General features: G+C 42.1%; 2 protein-coding genes and 1 non-coding gene across 3 annotated transcripts in view; 1 reads left to right on the top strand and 2 right to left on the bottom strand.

Annotated features, from left to right (window-relative positions):
- BOLL (boule homolog, RNA binding protein) overlaps positions 1–15,776 on the top strand; it is a 96,025-nt gene that overhangs the window by 68,559 nt on the left and 11,690 nt on the right. The gene's annotated exons all lie outside the window — the stretch shown is intronic.
- MARS2 (methionyl-tRNA synthetase 2, mitochondrial) lies at positions 1,324–5,321 on the bottom strand. The gene is made up of 2 exons (XR_011428332.1): positions 5,214–5,321; positions 1,324–2,416 (listed from the first exon to the last, which is right to left on the bottom strand). It is a non-coding gene; the product is annotated as a methionyl-tRNA synthetase 2, mitochondrial (transcript).
- LOC138915017 (methionyl-tRNA synthetase 2, mitochondrial) lies at positions 5,347–8,639 on the bottom strand. Its single transcript, XM_070241462.1, has one exon. It carries the CDS (start codon positions 8,542–8,544, stop codon positions 6,763–6,765), a length of 1,782 nt encoding a protein of 593 aa, XP_070097563.1. The 5' UTR covers positions 8,545–8,639; the 3' UTR covers positions 5,347–6,762.

The raw sequence follows: 15,776 nt of genomic DNA, 5'->3' as shown, positions 1-15,776 counted from the left end.
ATAGAATTATTAAAATTTTTAATAATTTATACCAGCACACATAAGCAGGCTTAGGAAATAAAGGAAAGTATTGAAAGTAAGAGAGAAATATATTTCATGAGATAGGTTAAGTATTTTTTCTCAGTTTCTATTTTGGCACTCATCTGTTTCCATAATCTAGCTGTCAGGAATTAATTGTTCATCTTGAAACACTCATTGATGTATTTCACTGAAGAGTTAGAGTTCTTATTTAGACTTTTCATCTTCAGTCTTTGGATCTGATTATACTGCTTCCTCTTCCCCGCAAGACAATGCCCTCAATATATTCTCAGTGATTGATGGTGGTATTGGTGCTAAGGATGGTGCTGTGGCTCTGGCATTGAGACAAGTTTGAGTCCAGGTGTTCCTGTTTAACAAGCTGTATAATCTTAGCCAAGTTACTTAATCTCTGTGCCTCAATTTCTTGTCAACCAGAAAAAGAATAATACTTCATACAGTTGATGGGAAAAGTAAATGAGAGAACACAAATAAGGAACACAGAACTGTTGGTTCTCTCCTGTCACCTTCACTTATTACTGAACAATTAGAAAATCTGGCAAAATTATGGCCATGGGATTCTCCCCTTTTAACAATCCGTAGAGAGGATTTACTGAACAAGTATATTTTGACATTTCTATGCAAAAAGCAAGATATTATTCTCACAGGCACATGCATAGAAAAAGAAAAAATTTTAGAGTCACAAAACCTTGCCTGCTATAAAATTTTATAGCAGTGATGATACACTTGGTAGTGAGCATCAAAGACCACAGCGCTAATGTCTAGTGTAAGTTATTGTATCTACCTTCTCATTGCATGGTTTCTCTGAACTCATGAATGGCAGTTTCACTTTTTTGCAGACTTGCACATTTGTCATTTTCAATTTTAGCTTTTTACATTTTGAGGCTATGTCATTAGAGCATACAAGTTCATAATTATTATAACTTGGTGCATTATTCCTTTTATATTGTCTCACTTTATCTTTAGTAATGGTTTCCCCTCAATATAGATTGTTTACTATTAATATTACACAACCAGCTTTCTTTTGGTTAATATATGCCTAGTGTTTCTTCATGTCTTATTTTGTTAGGTTTAAGTATATACCTTTTAACTACACATAGCTAACTTTTTAAATTTAAGCTTGAACACTGCTTGTCTTTTTGACAGAAGGTTCATCCCATCATGTTTTATTTTATTACAATTACTAATATATTTGTATTTTTTTCTGCCATCTTAGGGTTTTCCTTTACCATATTTTTCATTTTTCTTTACTCTTTTCTTCTCCTTCCTGTCTTCTGTTGGATTGAGTTTTCTTTTTTTTTTTTTTGAGATTGGCACCTGAGCTAACAACTGTCGCCAATCTTCTTTCCTTCTTCTTCTTCTTCTTCTCCCTAAAGCATCCCCCCACCCCGAGTACTTAGTTGTATATTCTAGTTGTGAGTGCCTCTGGTTGTGCTGTGTAGGGCGCCACCTCAGCATGACCTGATGAGGGTGCCAGGATCTGAACTGGTGAAACCCTAGACTGCTGAAGAGGAGTGCGCAAACTCAGCCACGGGGCCGGGCCCAGACTGAGTTTTCTCTAACATTTCTTTTCATCTGGCTTAAAAGAAATACATTCTATTTGTATTATTTTACTGATTAGCCTAAAATGTGTAACATGCTTGTTAACTTTATATTTTTAACATTTATAGCTTTTTAACCAATAGACACTTCTAAACTAGTTCAAAGGAAGCCACGTTACTGAAAGTATCTTATTTAATGTGTTCAAAAGTAAAAGTTAGTACCCTTTTAAAAATATTTTAATCAGGGAAAAATGTGTAAGTGGTTATACTGTTATTCAATGTATGGAATTAAGAGATTTGAACAATGATTCCAGTCTATAACAGTCAATCATAAACTAGGTTTTGAAGGTTCATCTTCATGTGAAATCCCACAAACCAGTGACTGTCAACCAATGAGGTGTACACGCACAAGGCATGGCCTTAGGAGTGGTAGCACAGTGACATTAGGACCATTTTCCCCTACCATATGCTAAGAAAGTGGCATCATCCTTTTCCATTTATTCCTAGAGCTGTCCCTCCAGCTTACCCAGTGAGTCATCCACACCCTCTGCAGATGTTTCATCCAAAAATCCTTAATGACTTGAAGGCAGGGCTTATCTCTCCTTGGAGCTATAATTTCCTTCTTGCAGATGGCACACTTGGTTTCCTGAAATGTTCTGACATCTCATATTATCCTGTTCTTAAGTGAGGAGCTGTAGACTTTAAATCCATGGTGGTGAGTAAACTGTGTCATAAACCAAGTGGGGGTGAAATTCAGTTCACAGCCAAGGATGGAACTTCTATACTGTAGCCTCTCCTTACCTCGGTGAAGATCCAAGTATGGCTGAACCTCCCAATAGCTATTCATGAGAAGAGGCACAGTAGAGAGTTATTATTTCTAGTTGTCAAGGCCATAGGAAGATCCTCTTTGTGTGTAGCTCTTCCCAATTCCCTTTCCTCATCATGAAAATATAAGTAGAAACTGATCATTGTGACATAACCTTAAGCAGAGTATTTTAAATATGGTCAACTATTCTCTGTTAGATCGCTCCCTTAATTCAGAGGATGTATACTAGGCAACCCAGGACTACCTTAAAACTAAGAAGAAGCCAACACCTTTAAACTGATTAGTCCCTCCCCTCAACTCAACGTAGTTCTTGGTGATAGAGGAAAGCAGCTTAGGCTGGGCTTCTCTTAACCTGTCTTAAAAAAGAGTAAGACACTCTTCTTGAAAGGTTAAAATCCCCACTAATTAACCTTAATTAATTTGGTTGTTACTGTTCTGGCCCTTCCAGATTAACCTCCAGGTCTGGTGTGTTCCTACTGATTTTCATCAACCAAACCTATCCAAAGCTCCTGCAAGAGGAAGGGGCAGGGCCAGCTGTGTTGCGCTGAAATAACGTATTTCATGCTGTCTGTTTTCCAGGGGACTCAAAGGCTTTCTTCTAGAACTGATCCCCCTCACCTGTGCTCTTGGTTACCCCAACCTGTGCCCTAGTTCTCCCCCAAGCTCTCTGAACTAGTAAACCTCTGCCGCAAAAGTAGACACATGGCTGTCACCATGTCTACACCCTTTTAGGACCACTGATATTATTCATTTTAGCAAAAGATAAGGGCAAGGACCCACCAAGGTTTACAGTACCCCAGACCTCACCAATAAGAACAGCTGTTTTCTATCTGGTAGAACTATGAATAGAAGGGAATCGCCTCCAGGAGGCAATCATAGATTATCATACAGCAGCTTTATGGACCAAGTCTTAGTCAAGAGGCATGGCCTCCCCCATAACTCCAGGTTACAGTAATGCAGGCCGACACTGCAACTACATACTCACTAGGGATAGGACAATCAAGAGATCTAGGAAACTATCCCTACCATAATGCCCAAGGAGGATTCTTGTTGAATGCTTGGTACTGCCACCTGCTGCCCAAACTACTTAATTATCCTAGGTGGAGGCATACAGCCTAACCAACCAACTCCTGGCTTCACTTCGGTTTGGGAACTTCCCAGATCTAAAGAGCTATGTCCCAATCACAGGTACAACTGTGGGAGGAAAAAAAAAACTAGACCTGTGTCTCAGGGCCCATGTTCCAACCTAGGCCTTCTTGAGTACTTTGGCATCAACTTAATATTCAATTCATCAGGCTCTTCTCAGCCCCTATAGTCACACAAATCCTTAAGAAAAATAGTGAGCCCTACTTCAAGAGTAACTGAGATTTCAATGAAATCAGAGATTGTATCTATTTCTTGTTACTGCCTATTCTTGACCTCCATATAGCCATAGATCTTCTGACTTCTGAGGAGCCTAATCTATGAGTTCACTCGTGGAGCAGCCCTCCGGTATACAGTGATGCCACTTAACAGATACATTGCCCACAACTTCTTGCATGACTTCAGAGATAAGACTGTAGTCTACTGAGTTGACCACTTGTTATTACTTCAGTGCGACATCCCGTGAACACCTGACCAGTGCTCTGTCACCTCCTGCAGCAGTGCCTCTGAGAATACCCCAAAAGGAATATTTCAGAGTCTCAAGGGTAGTATTTGGGAGAAACTTCCTTTCTGGTCAAGGGATCCACAAGATGCCCAAAGAGGTGTTAACAGTTCTGGAGTAGGGAGATTCTTAGATGTCTACAAATTTATCATCATCTCCCAGAAGTGGTTAGGATGCCCTCTCTTGGAAGTACATGCCCTCCAGTTTTAAGTTTCACCTATCCTCCACTTGCCATTCTTAAACTGCTGGATCAAATTGAACACATCAACTGAGTACCCAAAGGATATTTACTTGACCTATTCTGTCTCCTAGGGAGAATTCAACTGGTTCACCTTCCATATCACCACAGAATAAATCAGATCCAACTTACCACTCTTCTTCATTCAAAATAGCCTGTCCTCTGTAATAATTATGCCCTTTCCTCTCTGGCTCCCCTAGGTCCTTGTGCCCTCCAGTACCAAAAATATTCTGGTAGCCAGTTAAGTGCCTGCACAAAACTCCATTAACACCCAGCAAGCCAAGGTCCAGTGTATTGACCAACACTAGGCCATTAGAAAGACCACTCAAGTGGAAGACATGGTCTCTCTGTTCATGACAGGAACTGTAAGACTGCTATAAGGGCACTTCAAAGGCAGAGGCTATCATCCCACTGGTCTTCCAAGTCTTTTTTTCCTTCATGCATGTAAACACATCCCATCTCTTGACCAGTCTGCTCTATCCAGCCCTAGGAGATACTATACTCCATCCTAGGCCCCAGTAATCTGCCTAAGTAATCCCAGCAGGTAAGTGGAATATGTCATATGGAAAGCCCAGGATTCCACTATGAAGAATAAGGAGGGTCTGAAGGAACATTTGTAGAAAACAGTCCTTCCACCTTTAGAATGCCTTTAAGCATTCTTTCCTGAGCAGTGTTTCCAAGCAACCAGAAATCTCTCACCACACTGATTAATAAAGAGAAACTTGAGCTGAATAGTAGCACCTAGAATAACTCTGGGGGAACAACTAGCACAATAGTTTCCTTCATAGTGAGCCCTATCTGCTTACTACCATGCTTAGAATGGATAGTTCAAGGCAAGTTCTCATTTTAAACTTTGGCCTAACTGTTCAATCACCTATGAGATATAACACTGGCTTTCTGTGTTGTAGTCATTGTATAAAGTGCTACCTTAACATCTTCTCTGTGATGTTCTCTTATGGAGCCTTGGAGAGATCCCTAAATCCAGTTTGAGATTCCTGGAGCATTGATCATTTCCTCCCTTCACCATCACCTTCAACAAATGCAACAGAACAGATCTGAATAAGGTACTTACAAACTTTTAAACTTTAATAACTTAAGTAAAAAGAGCAAAAGAAATAATCAGTAAAAAAATACTTGAAAGTAAATGTATTAACACTTATAATTACTATTCAACAATTTCTATATATTATAGTCCGATAGACCAAAAGAAATCATGTAAGGTAAATTATATACATAGATAACAAAATTAAGACTAAGAAATATAAAAAAAAAAATGCCCTTTGGGGCTACTTACAGATTTTTAAAATCATACCCGTAAATCTAACGTTATTAAAGTTTAAAATTTTTAACATACCAAGTACCTCAAGAGAGCTTTATAATCCATCATAGATTGTCCAAACAAACTTGATACATTTACTTACTAGCACACTAAACATTTAATACAGTAAATGTCCATTTTCAGTAGTCTGAAAAAAACTGAGGATTCTGATCTTTTGTTTATTGCTTTCTATAAAACAGTAGTGGCTGCAGTTTTCCCTTATTTTAAAAAAGGCTGGGGCCAGCCCTGTGGCATAGTGGTTAAGTTCGCGTGCTCCACTTCGGCAGCCCGGGTTTTGCAGGTGCAGATCCCAGGCACAGACCTACAGACGCGTCATCCCTGTCACAGAACTGTCGCGGCATCCCACATACAAAATAGAGGAAGACTGGCACAGATGTTAGCTCAGCGACAATCTTCCTCACTCATGAAAAGAAAAAAGGCAATAAAAATTTTCTTCAAATTTAAATTCAGCAAAATTAGAAAGCAGAAAACTATTCTAAATATTCTGAAACCTCAATGTTAGGTAATTAAATATGTGAGACTAGAGCCATCTACTGGCTGAAATGTAATGTTACACAGTACAACTATTGAGACTATTAACTAACAAAGTAGGGAGTCATGGTTTTAAGAACTGAAAATATAAACATGGGCAAAAATCTTCTAGTCTAGGACACTGGTTTTTAAGGTTTTAATAAAAGAATCTCTTTTTAACAGGGGACCCAACATATATAACAAAGGAGGGCTGCCCTGTAAAAGACGAGGTAGGGGGGCCTCCAACCCCCACTCTCACTAATTTGCCCAGCAGTGGCCAAGCCAATGAAAAACAAGCCATGAGAGGTAGTTGGGCAAATAACATAACTGTGGTTTGGAGGGAGGCACAATGAGAAGGAATAGTATCAGCAAAGTTGTCTCTTACCCATCTTTCCCCTGGAGACATCTTAGAGACACTGGTGTGCAAAGGACAGTGGTTAATGGGCACAGAGAACTGAAGAGTAGAGATAAGCACCTGAAAAGCTACAAACCCCTTTTCACAGGGACATCGCTTACATGCTCATTTGATGCAACACTTTAGAAAACATTTACTATAACTTTCCTGAAAATGCAAAATAAGAAAATAACACATTTGCCTTTTTACCACAAGCCAGTTAAGATGAGTTTCTAGGTCCTATGGGCTTTCAGCAGCCAGGCCCTGGACTGGTCCAGTCTTGGAAACAAGAGCCCAGTTTCAGATCCCAGCCTCCTCCCTTCAAAAGGGCAGGGATGGCCATGGAATCGACGCAAGAAATAGAGCTCTCCAAGGCCCCTCTCTGTGGCAGAGACCCCCAACCTGGATAGCAGCTTATCAGCTAGGCTTGGGGTGACAGGCTGGAGCAAAGTTCCAAAGACTCGCAAACATTCCAAGGCCACATGAAGCACAGTACCCAGCCAGGGAGCATCCACTGGGCTCTGCCAATTTAACTTCCACGGTGCATGCCTTTGGACAAAGCCATTAGTTTGCCGGACACAGCTGGACACTGCCTCCAGAGCCTTATAGATCTGAAAGTTATCATAGTGGTCTGCTACCTGCTTGGGCAAAGTGGCCACTGCACTCACAAGAGCATAGTCCTCTGCCTGAGCACGAACTGATGGCCCCACCAACCCTGGCTCACTGGGAAAGCAGGTAGTGCAGAAGGCCGGGTACGTCCCGGAAGGATTTATCCTTTTGGCAGTGCATCGATTCAAGAGACCTCCCAAAGCATCTGCCAGCTCAGAGTCTAGCAATTTAACCACCTTTTCATCATAGTAATCACAGTCCCAGTGGGGGACGCCCTGCCGAAGGAGAAAGTAGCGGAAACCGTCCACAGTATAGCGGTCAAGGCAAGACCTAGGATCCACCACGTTGCCCAAGCTCTTAGACATCTTTTGGCCACAGACCGTCCAGTGAGAGTGGACATAGATGCGGTGTGGTGGGCTCATGCCAGCCCCTAAGAGGAGGGCAGGCCAATAGATAGCATGGAATTTGAGAATGTCCTTGCCTATGATATGAGAGGTGGTCGGCCACCAAGATTTAAACTCAGCATTTGGGTAGCCGATTACAGTAAGGTAGTTGACCAACGCATCCAGCCAAACGTAGATGGTCTGCGAATCGTCCCCGGGCACCGGAATACCCCAGTGCAAGTGGCTACTCCTGCGAGAGACGGACAGGTCCGGCAGCTCCTCCTCTAGCCACTGAAGGACTGCGTGATGGAATGGCTCGGGGGTGATCGCCCGAGGGTCGCCCCGTAGCCACCGCTGGAGCGGCTCCCGAAACTGGGAAAGCCTGAAAATGTAGTTTTCTTCCTTGGTCCAGGAGACGGGATGCCCGCTCTCGAGAGAGACAGGACACAAGTCCCCCGACGGGCCCGGCTGCCGGGTGACCTTGGCCTCAGGCAGGAAGCACTCGTCGGAGGCGCAATACCAACCTTCATAGAGCCCCTTGTAGAGCAGACCCCGAGCTTTCAGCACCCCCCAGAAGTGCTGCACAGCCACCCGATGCCGGGCCTCGGTGGTGCGGATGAAGTCCGTGGAGGAGATGCTGGCCTCCCGGAAAAGCTGCTGGAACTGGGCAGAGACTTGGTCGCAAAGCTCGGCTGGGGCCAGGCCTGCAGTGGCTGCCGCCTGCTGAATCTTCAGGCCGTGCTCGTCAGTACCGGTGGAGAAGCGCGTGGCGGCGGCGCTGGGAACTCGGAGGCGACGGTAGCGGCACAGGGCATCCGCTAGTAGCGCCGAGTACAGGTGTCCGATGTGCGGCGCCGCGTTCACGTAGAAAATAGGTGTTGTGAAGTAGGCGCGCGCGTCCTGGGCATCGTCGCGGGCACCGAGAGGACATGAACTGTAGTGGCGTAGCCTCGAGTCCCGTAGGCACAGACCCCTACTTAGCCCTGTACGTCCTAGTAGCCGCAAGAGAGAGATTCGCAGCATGATGCCTGCCGAGCCGAAGCGGCGGCTGGGGCGTTCTGAAAGCACATGTGAGGGGCGCCTGCGCAGCCGGCCGCACGCCGCTTCCGGTCGGAAAGCCAATGAGGTTCGGCCCCGCCCCCTGCCGCCCCGCCCACGACTCCCCGCGCTGTCCCGGTCGCCCCGCCCCCTGCCGCTCCGCCCGCGCCTCCTCCCCCCGCTGCCCTGGCTGCCCCGCCCTCTGGCATCCCTCCGGCAACTGCTCCCTCCGCTGCCCCGCCTGCCCCACCCCCTGCAGTCCCGCCGGCACCTCCTCCCTCTACCGGCCTCGCTGGTATGGGACTTGAGGACGCGCGAGAAAGACAGCTGCAAGGCTGTGGGCTTGGGAGAGGTCATGGAAGCACATAAATCTTCATCTTTCTACAATATCTCTGGGTCCTATTTTGGGTTGTGATTTTATATTTATGCATCTGTTTTCCTCTCTAGGCTTGTGAGCGAGAATTTTATCTTCAGGCATTTCTCAAACCTCAGTCAGTGGCGGGCATATTGCAGGACAATGAGTGTGCCTCCTACGTGTGCCTTGGTCAACGGAGGGATCTGAAATATCATCTAAATTTTATCTCAGAACCTAGTGGACGCAATAAATCTGGAAGGAGGGAGAGAGAGAAATAATTATATAGAGCACTTGAGGGAAGAATAAGAACTGAAAAAGTAAGAGAAGTCTTTTCTCTAAACACACTCAATTTTTGTTGAATCAATAAAAGAGATAGATTTGTGATGTGCCAAAGATTACTCCGATCCACGGAGGTGGAACGCAATATGCTGTCTCTGTGCGCATAAGGATCAATCTTCAAATTTACTTCTTGCAGTAGTCAGTAGTAATTTTCTTTTAAGATGCTGTTAAAGTTCTTCTACAGGAGTGTTTTTCAAGTTTGCTTTTAGCGACGGAACCCTGGATCTTGCCTCGGGATCCCAGAATTGGATTAATATTAATCCTTGCTTCATGACACACTCATCTTTGGTCTATGACTGGCCATCTTTTTTTTTTCCCCCATTAATTTAAATACTATACTCATTTAGTAAGAAAATGGAATGAAACATCTGTGAATCCACAACCCAACCTAAGAACTAGAAGTGGTTGTCTAAGTAAGTGTGGTCCCAGGAGAGCAGCATTAGCAGCACCTGGAACCTTGTTAGAAATGCATATTCTTAGGCTCCATGCTTCCATCCAGTGAATCAGAAACTCTAGGATAGGACCCAGCACGCCAGGTTTTAATGAGCTCTCCAGGTGATTCTGATGCACACTAAAGTTTGAGAACCACTGAATCAGGAGATTACCAGTGATTTAGATCTGTGAGCTTTTTTCCCCTTGCCTTCCTGTCTTCCTCCCAAAGGTGATCATTGTCCTGAATTTTGAACTTTTACATTTGTGTTATCACATATACAGTATGTCTAAGGAACACAAATTAATTTTTATTTAAACATTCTGAAAAAGGGTATCATACTACATGTAGTCTTCTTCCACCTGCCTTTTCCACTCAACATTTTGTTGCTAAGATTCATCCATATTTTTGCCTGTAATTCTAGTTAATTCATTTGGCTGCTGTGTAATAATTTATGAATGGAGATGCATGGATCTGATTTCTGTGGTGATATGGAAAGCGGGCCAGTCAAATTTTCTCTAGGAGTTACACTAGGTACAACAAATAACCTTCAGGTACCTAGTTGATGTGTTCTATTTGGTCCCGCAGTTTAAGGGCAAGTGAAAGGTAAAACTTAAAACTGGAGGACATGTGAAGCACCCTCGAGAACTAGGAAACAAATCCAGGACAAATGCCTGAGAAATCAGGTTCTCCAGCAATTCTCTTCCCCCTCCCACCTTATCCCACCCCCACCCCGAGGCCCGCCCCAGCCATCTTCCTTGAATCAGTTCCTCAGCATACAAACATGTTATTTTTTTATCCCACCTTAAAAAGAAAAAAATTCTCAACACCCACTACTGCTGCATTTCTTTCCTTCCCTTTATAGCAGAACTTCTTGACAGAAATGGCAGTTCACGTACATTTGAGTGGTTCAAGTTGCTTGCTCTTAGGAACAGTACTGCTATTAACTTTCTTGTAAATATCTCCTGGTGCTTACATGCTAAAGTTTCTCTTGGATGTACATCTAGGAGGGATATTGCTGGATCATAGAGGATGTGGATGTTCAATATCACAAGATAATGACAAGTTGTTTCCCAACATGGTTAAACAAATTTACATCCCCATCCAGAACATAACCTTGAAGAGGTCTCTCCAATGCTTGATATTATCTACTTCTTAATTTTCTGCCAGTCAAATAAGGATAAAATGTTATCTCACTGATGTTCACAGAATCACTATTCACAATAGCCAAAGGGTGGAAATGATGAAAATGTCTGTCATCTGATGAATGGATAAACAAATGTAGTATATACATACAATGGAATATTATTCAGCCATAAAAAGGAATGAAGTTCTGAGACATGCCACCACATGGATAAAACTTTAAAACAGTATGCTAAGTGAAAGAGACAAAAGGCCAGATATTGTAGATTCCATTTACATGAAGTATCCAGAATGAAAAATGCATAGAGACAGAAAGGAGATTAGTGGTTGCCAGCAGCTGAGGGAAAGTTGGAATGGAGAGTGAATGCTTAAAAGATCTAGGTCTTATTATTGGGGTGATGAAAAAGTTCTGGAGCTAGGTAGTGATGATCATTGTTCAATATTGTGAGTGTACTTAATGCCACTGCATTGTACACTTTAAAATGGTTAAAATGGTAAATTTTATATTATGTTTATTTTACCACAATAAAATGTTATCTCACTGTGGTCTTGATTTGCATTTCCCTAAATAGAAGTGCAAGTTGAGCATCTCTTTATATATTTATTGATCATATATCTTTCTTTGCCTGTGAAGTGTCTATTTATATTGTGCATGTATTTTTCTATTTTTTGTCTTTTTCTTTATTTGCAGGAGTTCTTTATATATTCTTAACACTCTTCCTTTATTGGTTGATATTTTTGCAAATATCATCTACCAATTTGTATCTTGTCTTTTCACATTAAAGATGCTTAATGAATAGAAATTTTAATTTTAATATAGTGGAATTTATCAAAATTTATCTTAATGATTGTCATTTTGTGACTAATCATTTATAATTATTTTATTATCTTTTTGCTTTAAGAATACTCAGTACTCTGATGTCAGAATATATATTTATCCTTATTTTCATATGAGTATAAAATTTTTGCTTTTGATGTTCAAGTTCTTTACATAGAATAGAAATTTTTATACATGCTATGAGATGGGGGTCCAATTTCTTCCCCATATAGATAACCAATTGTCCTAGCTCCATTTCCCCATTGACCTGCCATGCCACCTCCATCATATATTAAATTTCCACATATGCAGGTTTCTTTTTCTAGGCTCTTTATTCTATTGCATTGGTTATTAATTTGTCTATGCCATGCTGAAAACAGCTTTAATTACAATAACTTTATAATAAATCTTAATATATAGAGGACTAATCTCTTCTCCTTATCCTTTTTCAGAAGTGTCTTAGACATTCTTGGCCTTTTTTATCTTCCACGTAAATATTAAAATCAACTTGACAAATTTCATGCAAAAAACCTGTTGGGCTTAAGGACACCATTGCATTAAATCTATAGCTCAGTGACAGGTGTCAAGGGCTGGGGGGAGATATATGTACAATATTAAGTGTTTCTAAAAATCACTATGTATATCTCTCCATTTACTTAAGTCTCTTTTAATGCTGTTAGTAAAGTTTTATAATTTTCTACATACAAGTTTAGCTTGTATTTTGGTAGATTTATTCCTAGAAACTACATCACTTATCAATAATGTAATTGGTGTCCTTTTCTGAAAATTATGGTTTTTTAACCATATGGTTTGTTACTGGTGTATGAAACTGATAAAAATCTAAGCTATTCTGTTTGAAGAAACAGAGGTGGGGGTACCCAGAGCCCTGCCTGATTGGCCTCTCCTCGTGATCAAAGCCCCCTTTCTTCGCCAAAGCTGGCACGTCTTTGGAACCAGAGGGCTCTGCCGTACATAGTTTGAAAACTTCTGATCTGAAAAAATAAACAGTTAAGAATAGTCAATAATTTTTTTAAAGGAATAATATTGTGAACTGCTGGACATTGAAAGATTGAAAGACTATAAAGCCATTAAAAAATTTAAATATGCAATGTTGACAAGCCAGACTATAGAACAAAATAAAAAGTCAAAATACAAATCTTTGTCTATATAACTATTAAGTTTGTGATGAGCGTGGCATTTCTGCTCACTAAAGACAGAATGGCTTTTTCAATAAGTAGTACTTTCAATAATCGTTAATTACTTAGGAAGCTTGACTACATTATAAAACTAACACTATGTCAAACACATAAAACTCCATCTTGATCTGCTAGCTTGTGAAGTCTGAAGAACAAAAACTGGCTTTTTCATCTCTGTGTTCATGTTGTGCCTTACAGATATAGTAAGTGCTCCATAAAAATTTGTTGAATTTACTTCTTTGGAGCAGGGTCACATAAAATAGATTGGATTTAAAAGCTATTATTATACAAAAACTTTTCTCTGTAGGGAATGGATTGAATGATACATAATTGTCTCCTAGAAGTTTTAAAACTTTGACGAACTCAGGTGATTCAAACTTGAGTAGTAACTATGAGATTAATATGCTACCAATTATGGAGAATGTTTTCCTTAGTTTCATTCACTCATTCCAGGACTAAGTGAGCCCATACTAGAACATAGACAAGAATTAATAATGCATCTCCATCAGATTCAGCCACAGAAGAGCATGTACTTGGGAAAAGCCCATTTACAATCCAGAAGTGAAAGCTGAACCTGAAATCTACAATTGGCAGAAAATGAACATAATTACATACAGAAAAAAATGACCAGTATTAAAAAACATTTTTCTGAAAATTTATCCTAATTACTGTAAGTACTCACTGTATGACAAGCCTGGGGAAACATGATTAGTAAAAGGTTATCTATAAAAACAAACGTGGTTGTGACAAATGGATATCAGGGTGGAAGAAAACTGACTTAGATCCATATTTTACCCTTTATATTACAATTGCCAGATGCATCAGAGTTAAACAAGAAGTAAAGAGGGGGATGAATATGTGGAGCACATATTTTTAGGACAGTGCAGCTATCCTGTATGATACTATAATGATGAATACATGTCATTATGCATTTGTTAAAACTTGTAGGATATACAACACCAAGAGTAAAGCCTAATGTAAAGTATGGACTCTGGGTGATAATGATGTATCAATGTAGGTTCACTGATTGTAACAAATGCACCACTCTGGTGTGGGATGTTAGCAGAAGATTGTGTATACGTGGGGACAGGGGTATATAGGAACTCTCTGTATTTTCTGCTCAGTTTTGCTGTGAGCCTAATATTGCTCTAAAATATCAAGTTTATTTATTTAAAAAACAAAAACAAAACCCAGGAAACAGAGCATTTGTTTCAAAAGGAGAAATATACTATGGAAGAAACGTACATTTTTCTTAAGGACAAAATGGAGAGGCAGAAAATTTTTTTTTAAAGATTGGCACCTGCACTAACATGTGTTGCCAAGTTGCCAATCTTCTTTTTTTTTTTTCTCCCCAAAACCCCCCGGTACATAGTTGTATATTCCAGTTGTGAGTCCCTCTGTTTGTGGCATGTGGGACACTGCTTCAGCATGGCCTGATGAGCAGTGCCATGTCCACGCCCAGGATCCAAACCAGTGAAACCCTGGGCCACTCAAGTGGAGTGCATGAACCCAACCACTCAGACATGGGTCCAGCTCCAGAAAACTTTTTCACTGAAAGTATTTGTTTAAAAATGTACAGGAATTGAGTGACAACAGCATCATCATGGAGTGAGCCATTCCTTTAGTCTCTCCCCACTAAGTTACAACCAAACGGACATTCCTTAAGCAAGAGAGGATGTTCTACAAAGCACTATAGGATATCTGAGGGATCACGCAGTCATACATCTGAAGGTAGGGGTACTGGATCCCCAGGAAGCAGTGGAAGGAGGTGAGCAGATCCCTTCCACATCCCCAGTGGCAACCATCGAGGTCGCAGGTCCTCACACAGCAGCTGGCACATGACTGTAAGAGGAGCCGAGAGAGCACACAGGCTTGCGTGCAAATGCTTTTGATTTTGGAGTTGCAGCCCAGCCCGTCAGAACACACCACACTGAGTGGCATGGCTCAGCCACCACATGGATTCGCCCCACCAAGTGCAGCAACCCAGGTGAACTGCCTGTGAGGGTAGAGCAGGCCCGGGTGCTCACAAAAGAAAGCACCCACCCCCCTGCCTAGTGCACCAGCTCAGCCAGTCCCCAGGCCAGGCAATGGATCCACATCAGAGCACCTACATGTGCGTGTGTGACCTGCCAAGCACCAGTGGCCAGTGGGCAAACACAGATGACCCCTATCAGCACAACTTCCAGTGAATGCAGAGATTTCAGAAAACACAGCTCCTGCCCCCGCCTCCAGTGGTGGAAGGTGGAATTTGCGACCTGATACTACCACTATGCACTGGCAAAGGCTCACTTCGTCAAAAACCAGGAAGAATTACATTAACACTCGAGAGCAGAAAGGAAATGACGAGTCTCCAAAAACCAATCCTGAAGTCACAGAAATTTACAATCTAATTTACAGAGAATTCAAAATCATTGTCATAAAGGAACTCAATGAGGAATGACATCAGCATCATGGCGGAGTGAGCTCTTCCCTTGGACTCTCCCCTCTAAAATACAACCAAAAGAACATTCGTACTCCAACAGAGGACATACACACAATACAAAAGATTTCTGAGGTATACACGCAGGTGTAGTGAAGGTGGTGGTGGGGCTGGATCCTCTGGAGGAAGGGGAAGATGATAGGCGGGAGCTCTGTGGAGGGAAAGGGGCAACAGCTTGTAGAAGCACACAGGTGAGGAGAGGCACCCCAGCCCCGTCCAGCACTCCAGCCCCATGGTTGTCCAGAGCATGGTGCAGAGAGAGAGGGACTGCAGCTGGGTGGGTGTGCAAGTGAGGAGAGGTGTGTCATCCCCGCCTGGCACACCAGCCCCACAACTGCCCAGAGCATGGCACAGAGAGAGAGGGACTGCAGCTGGGTGGGTGTGCAAGTGAGGAGAGGTGTGCCATCCCTGCCTGGCACACCAGCCCCACAACTGCCCAGAGACGCCATGGCTGGTGG

This window comes from Equus caballus, chromosome 18, assembly GCF_041296265.1.
Source record: "Equus caballus isolate H_3958 breed thoroughbred chromosome 18, TB-T2T, whole genome shotgun sequence".
Lineage (NCBI taxonomy): Eukaryota > Metazoa > Chordata > Mammalia > Perissodactyla > Equidae > Equus > Equus caballus.
This window is presented reverse-complemented; position numbering and strand designations above follow the sequence as displayed.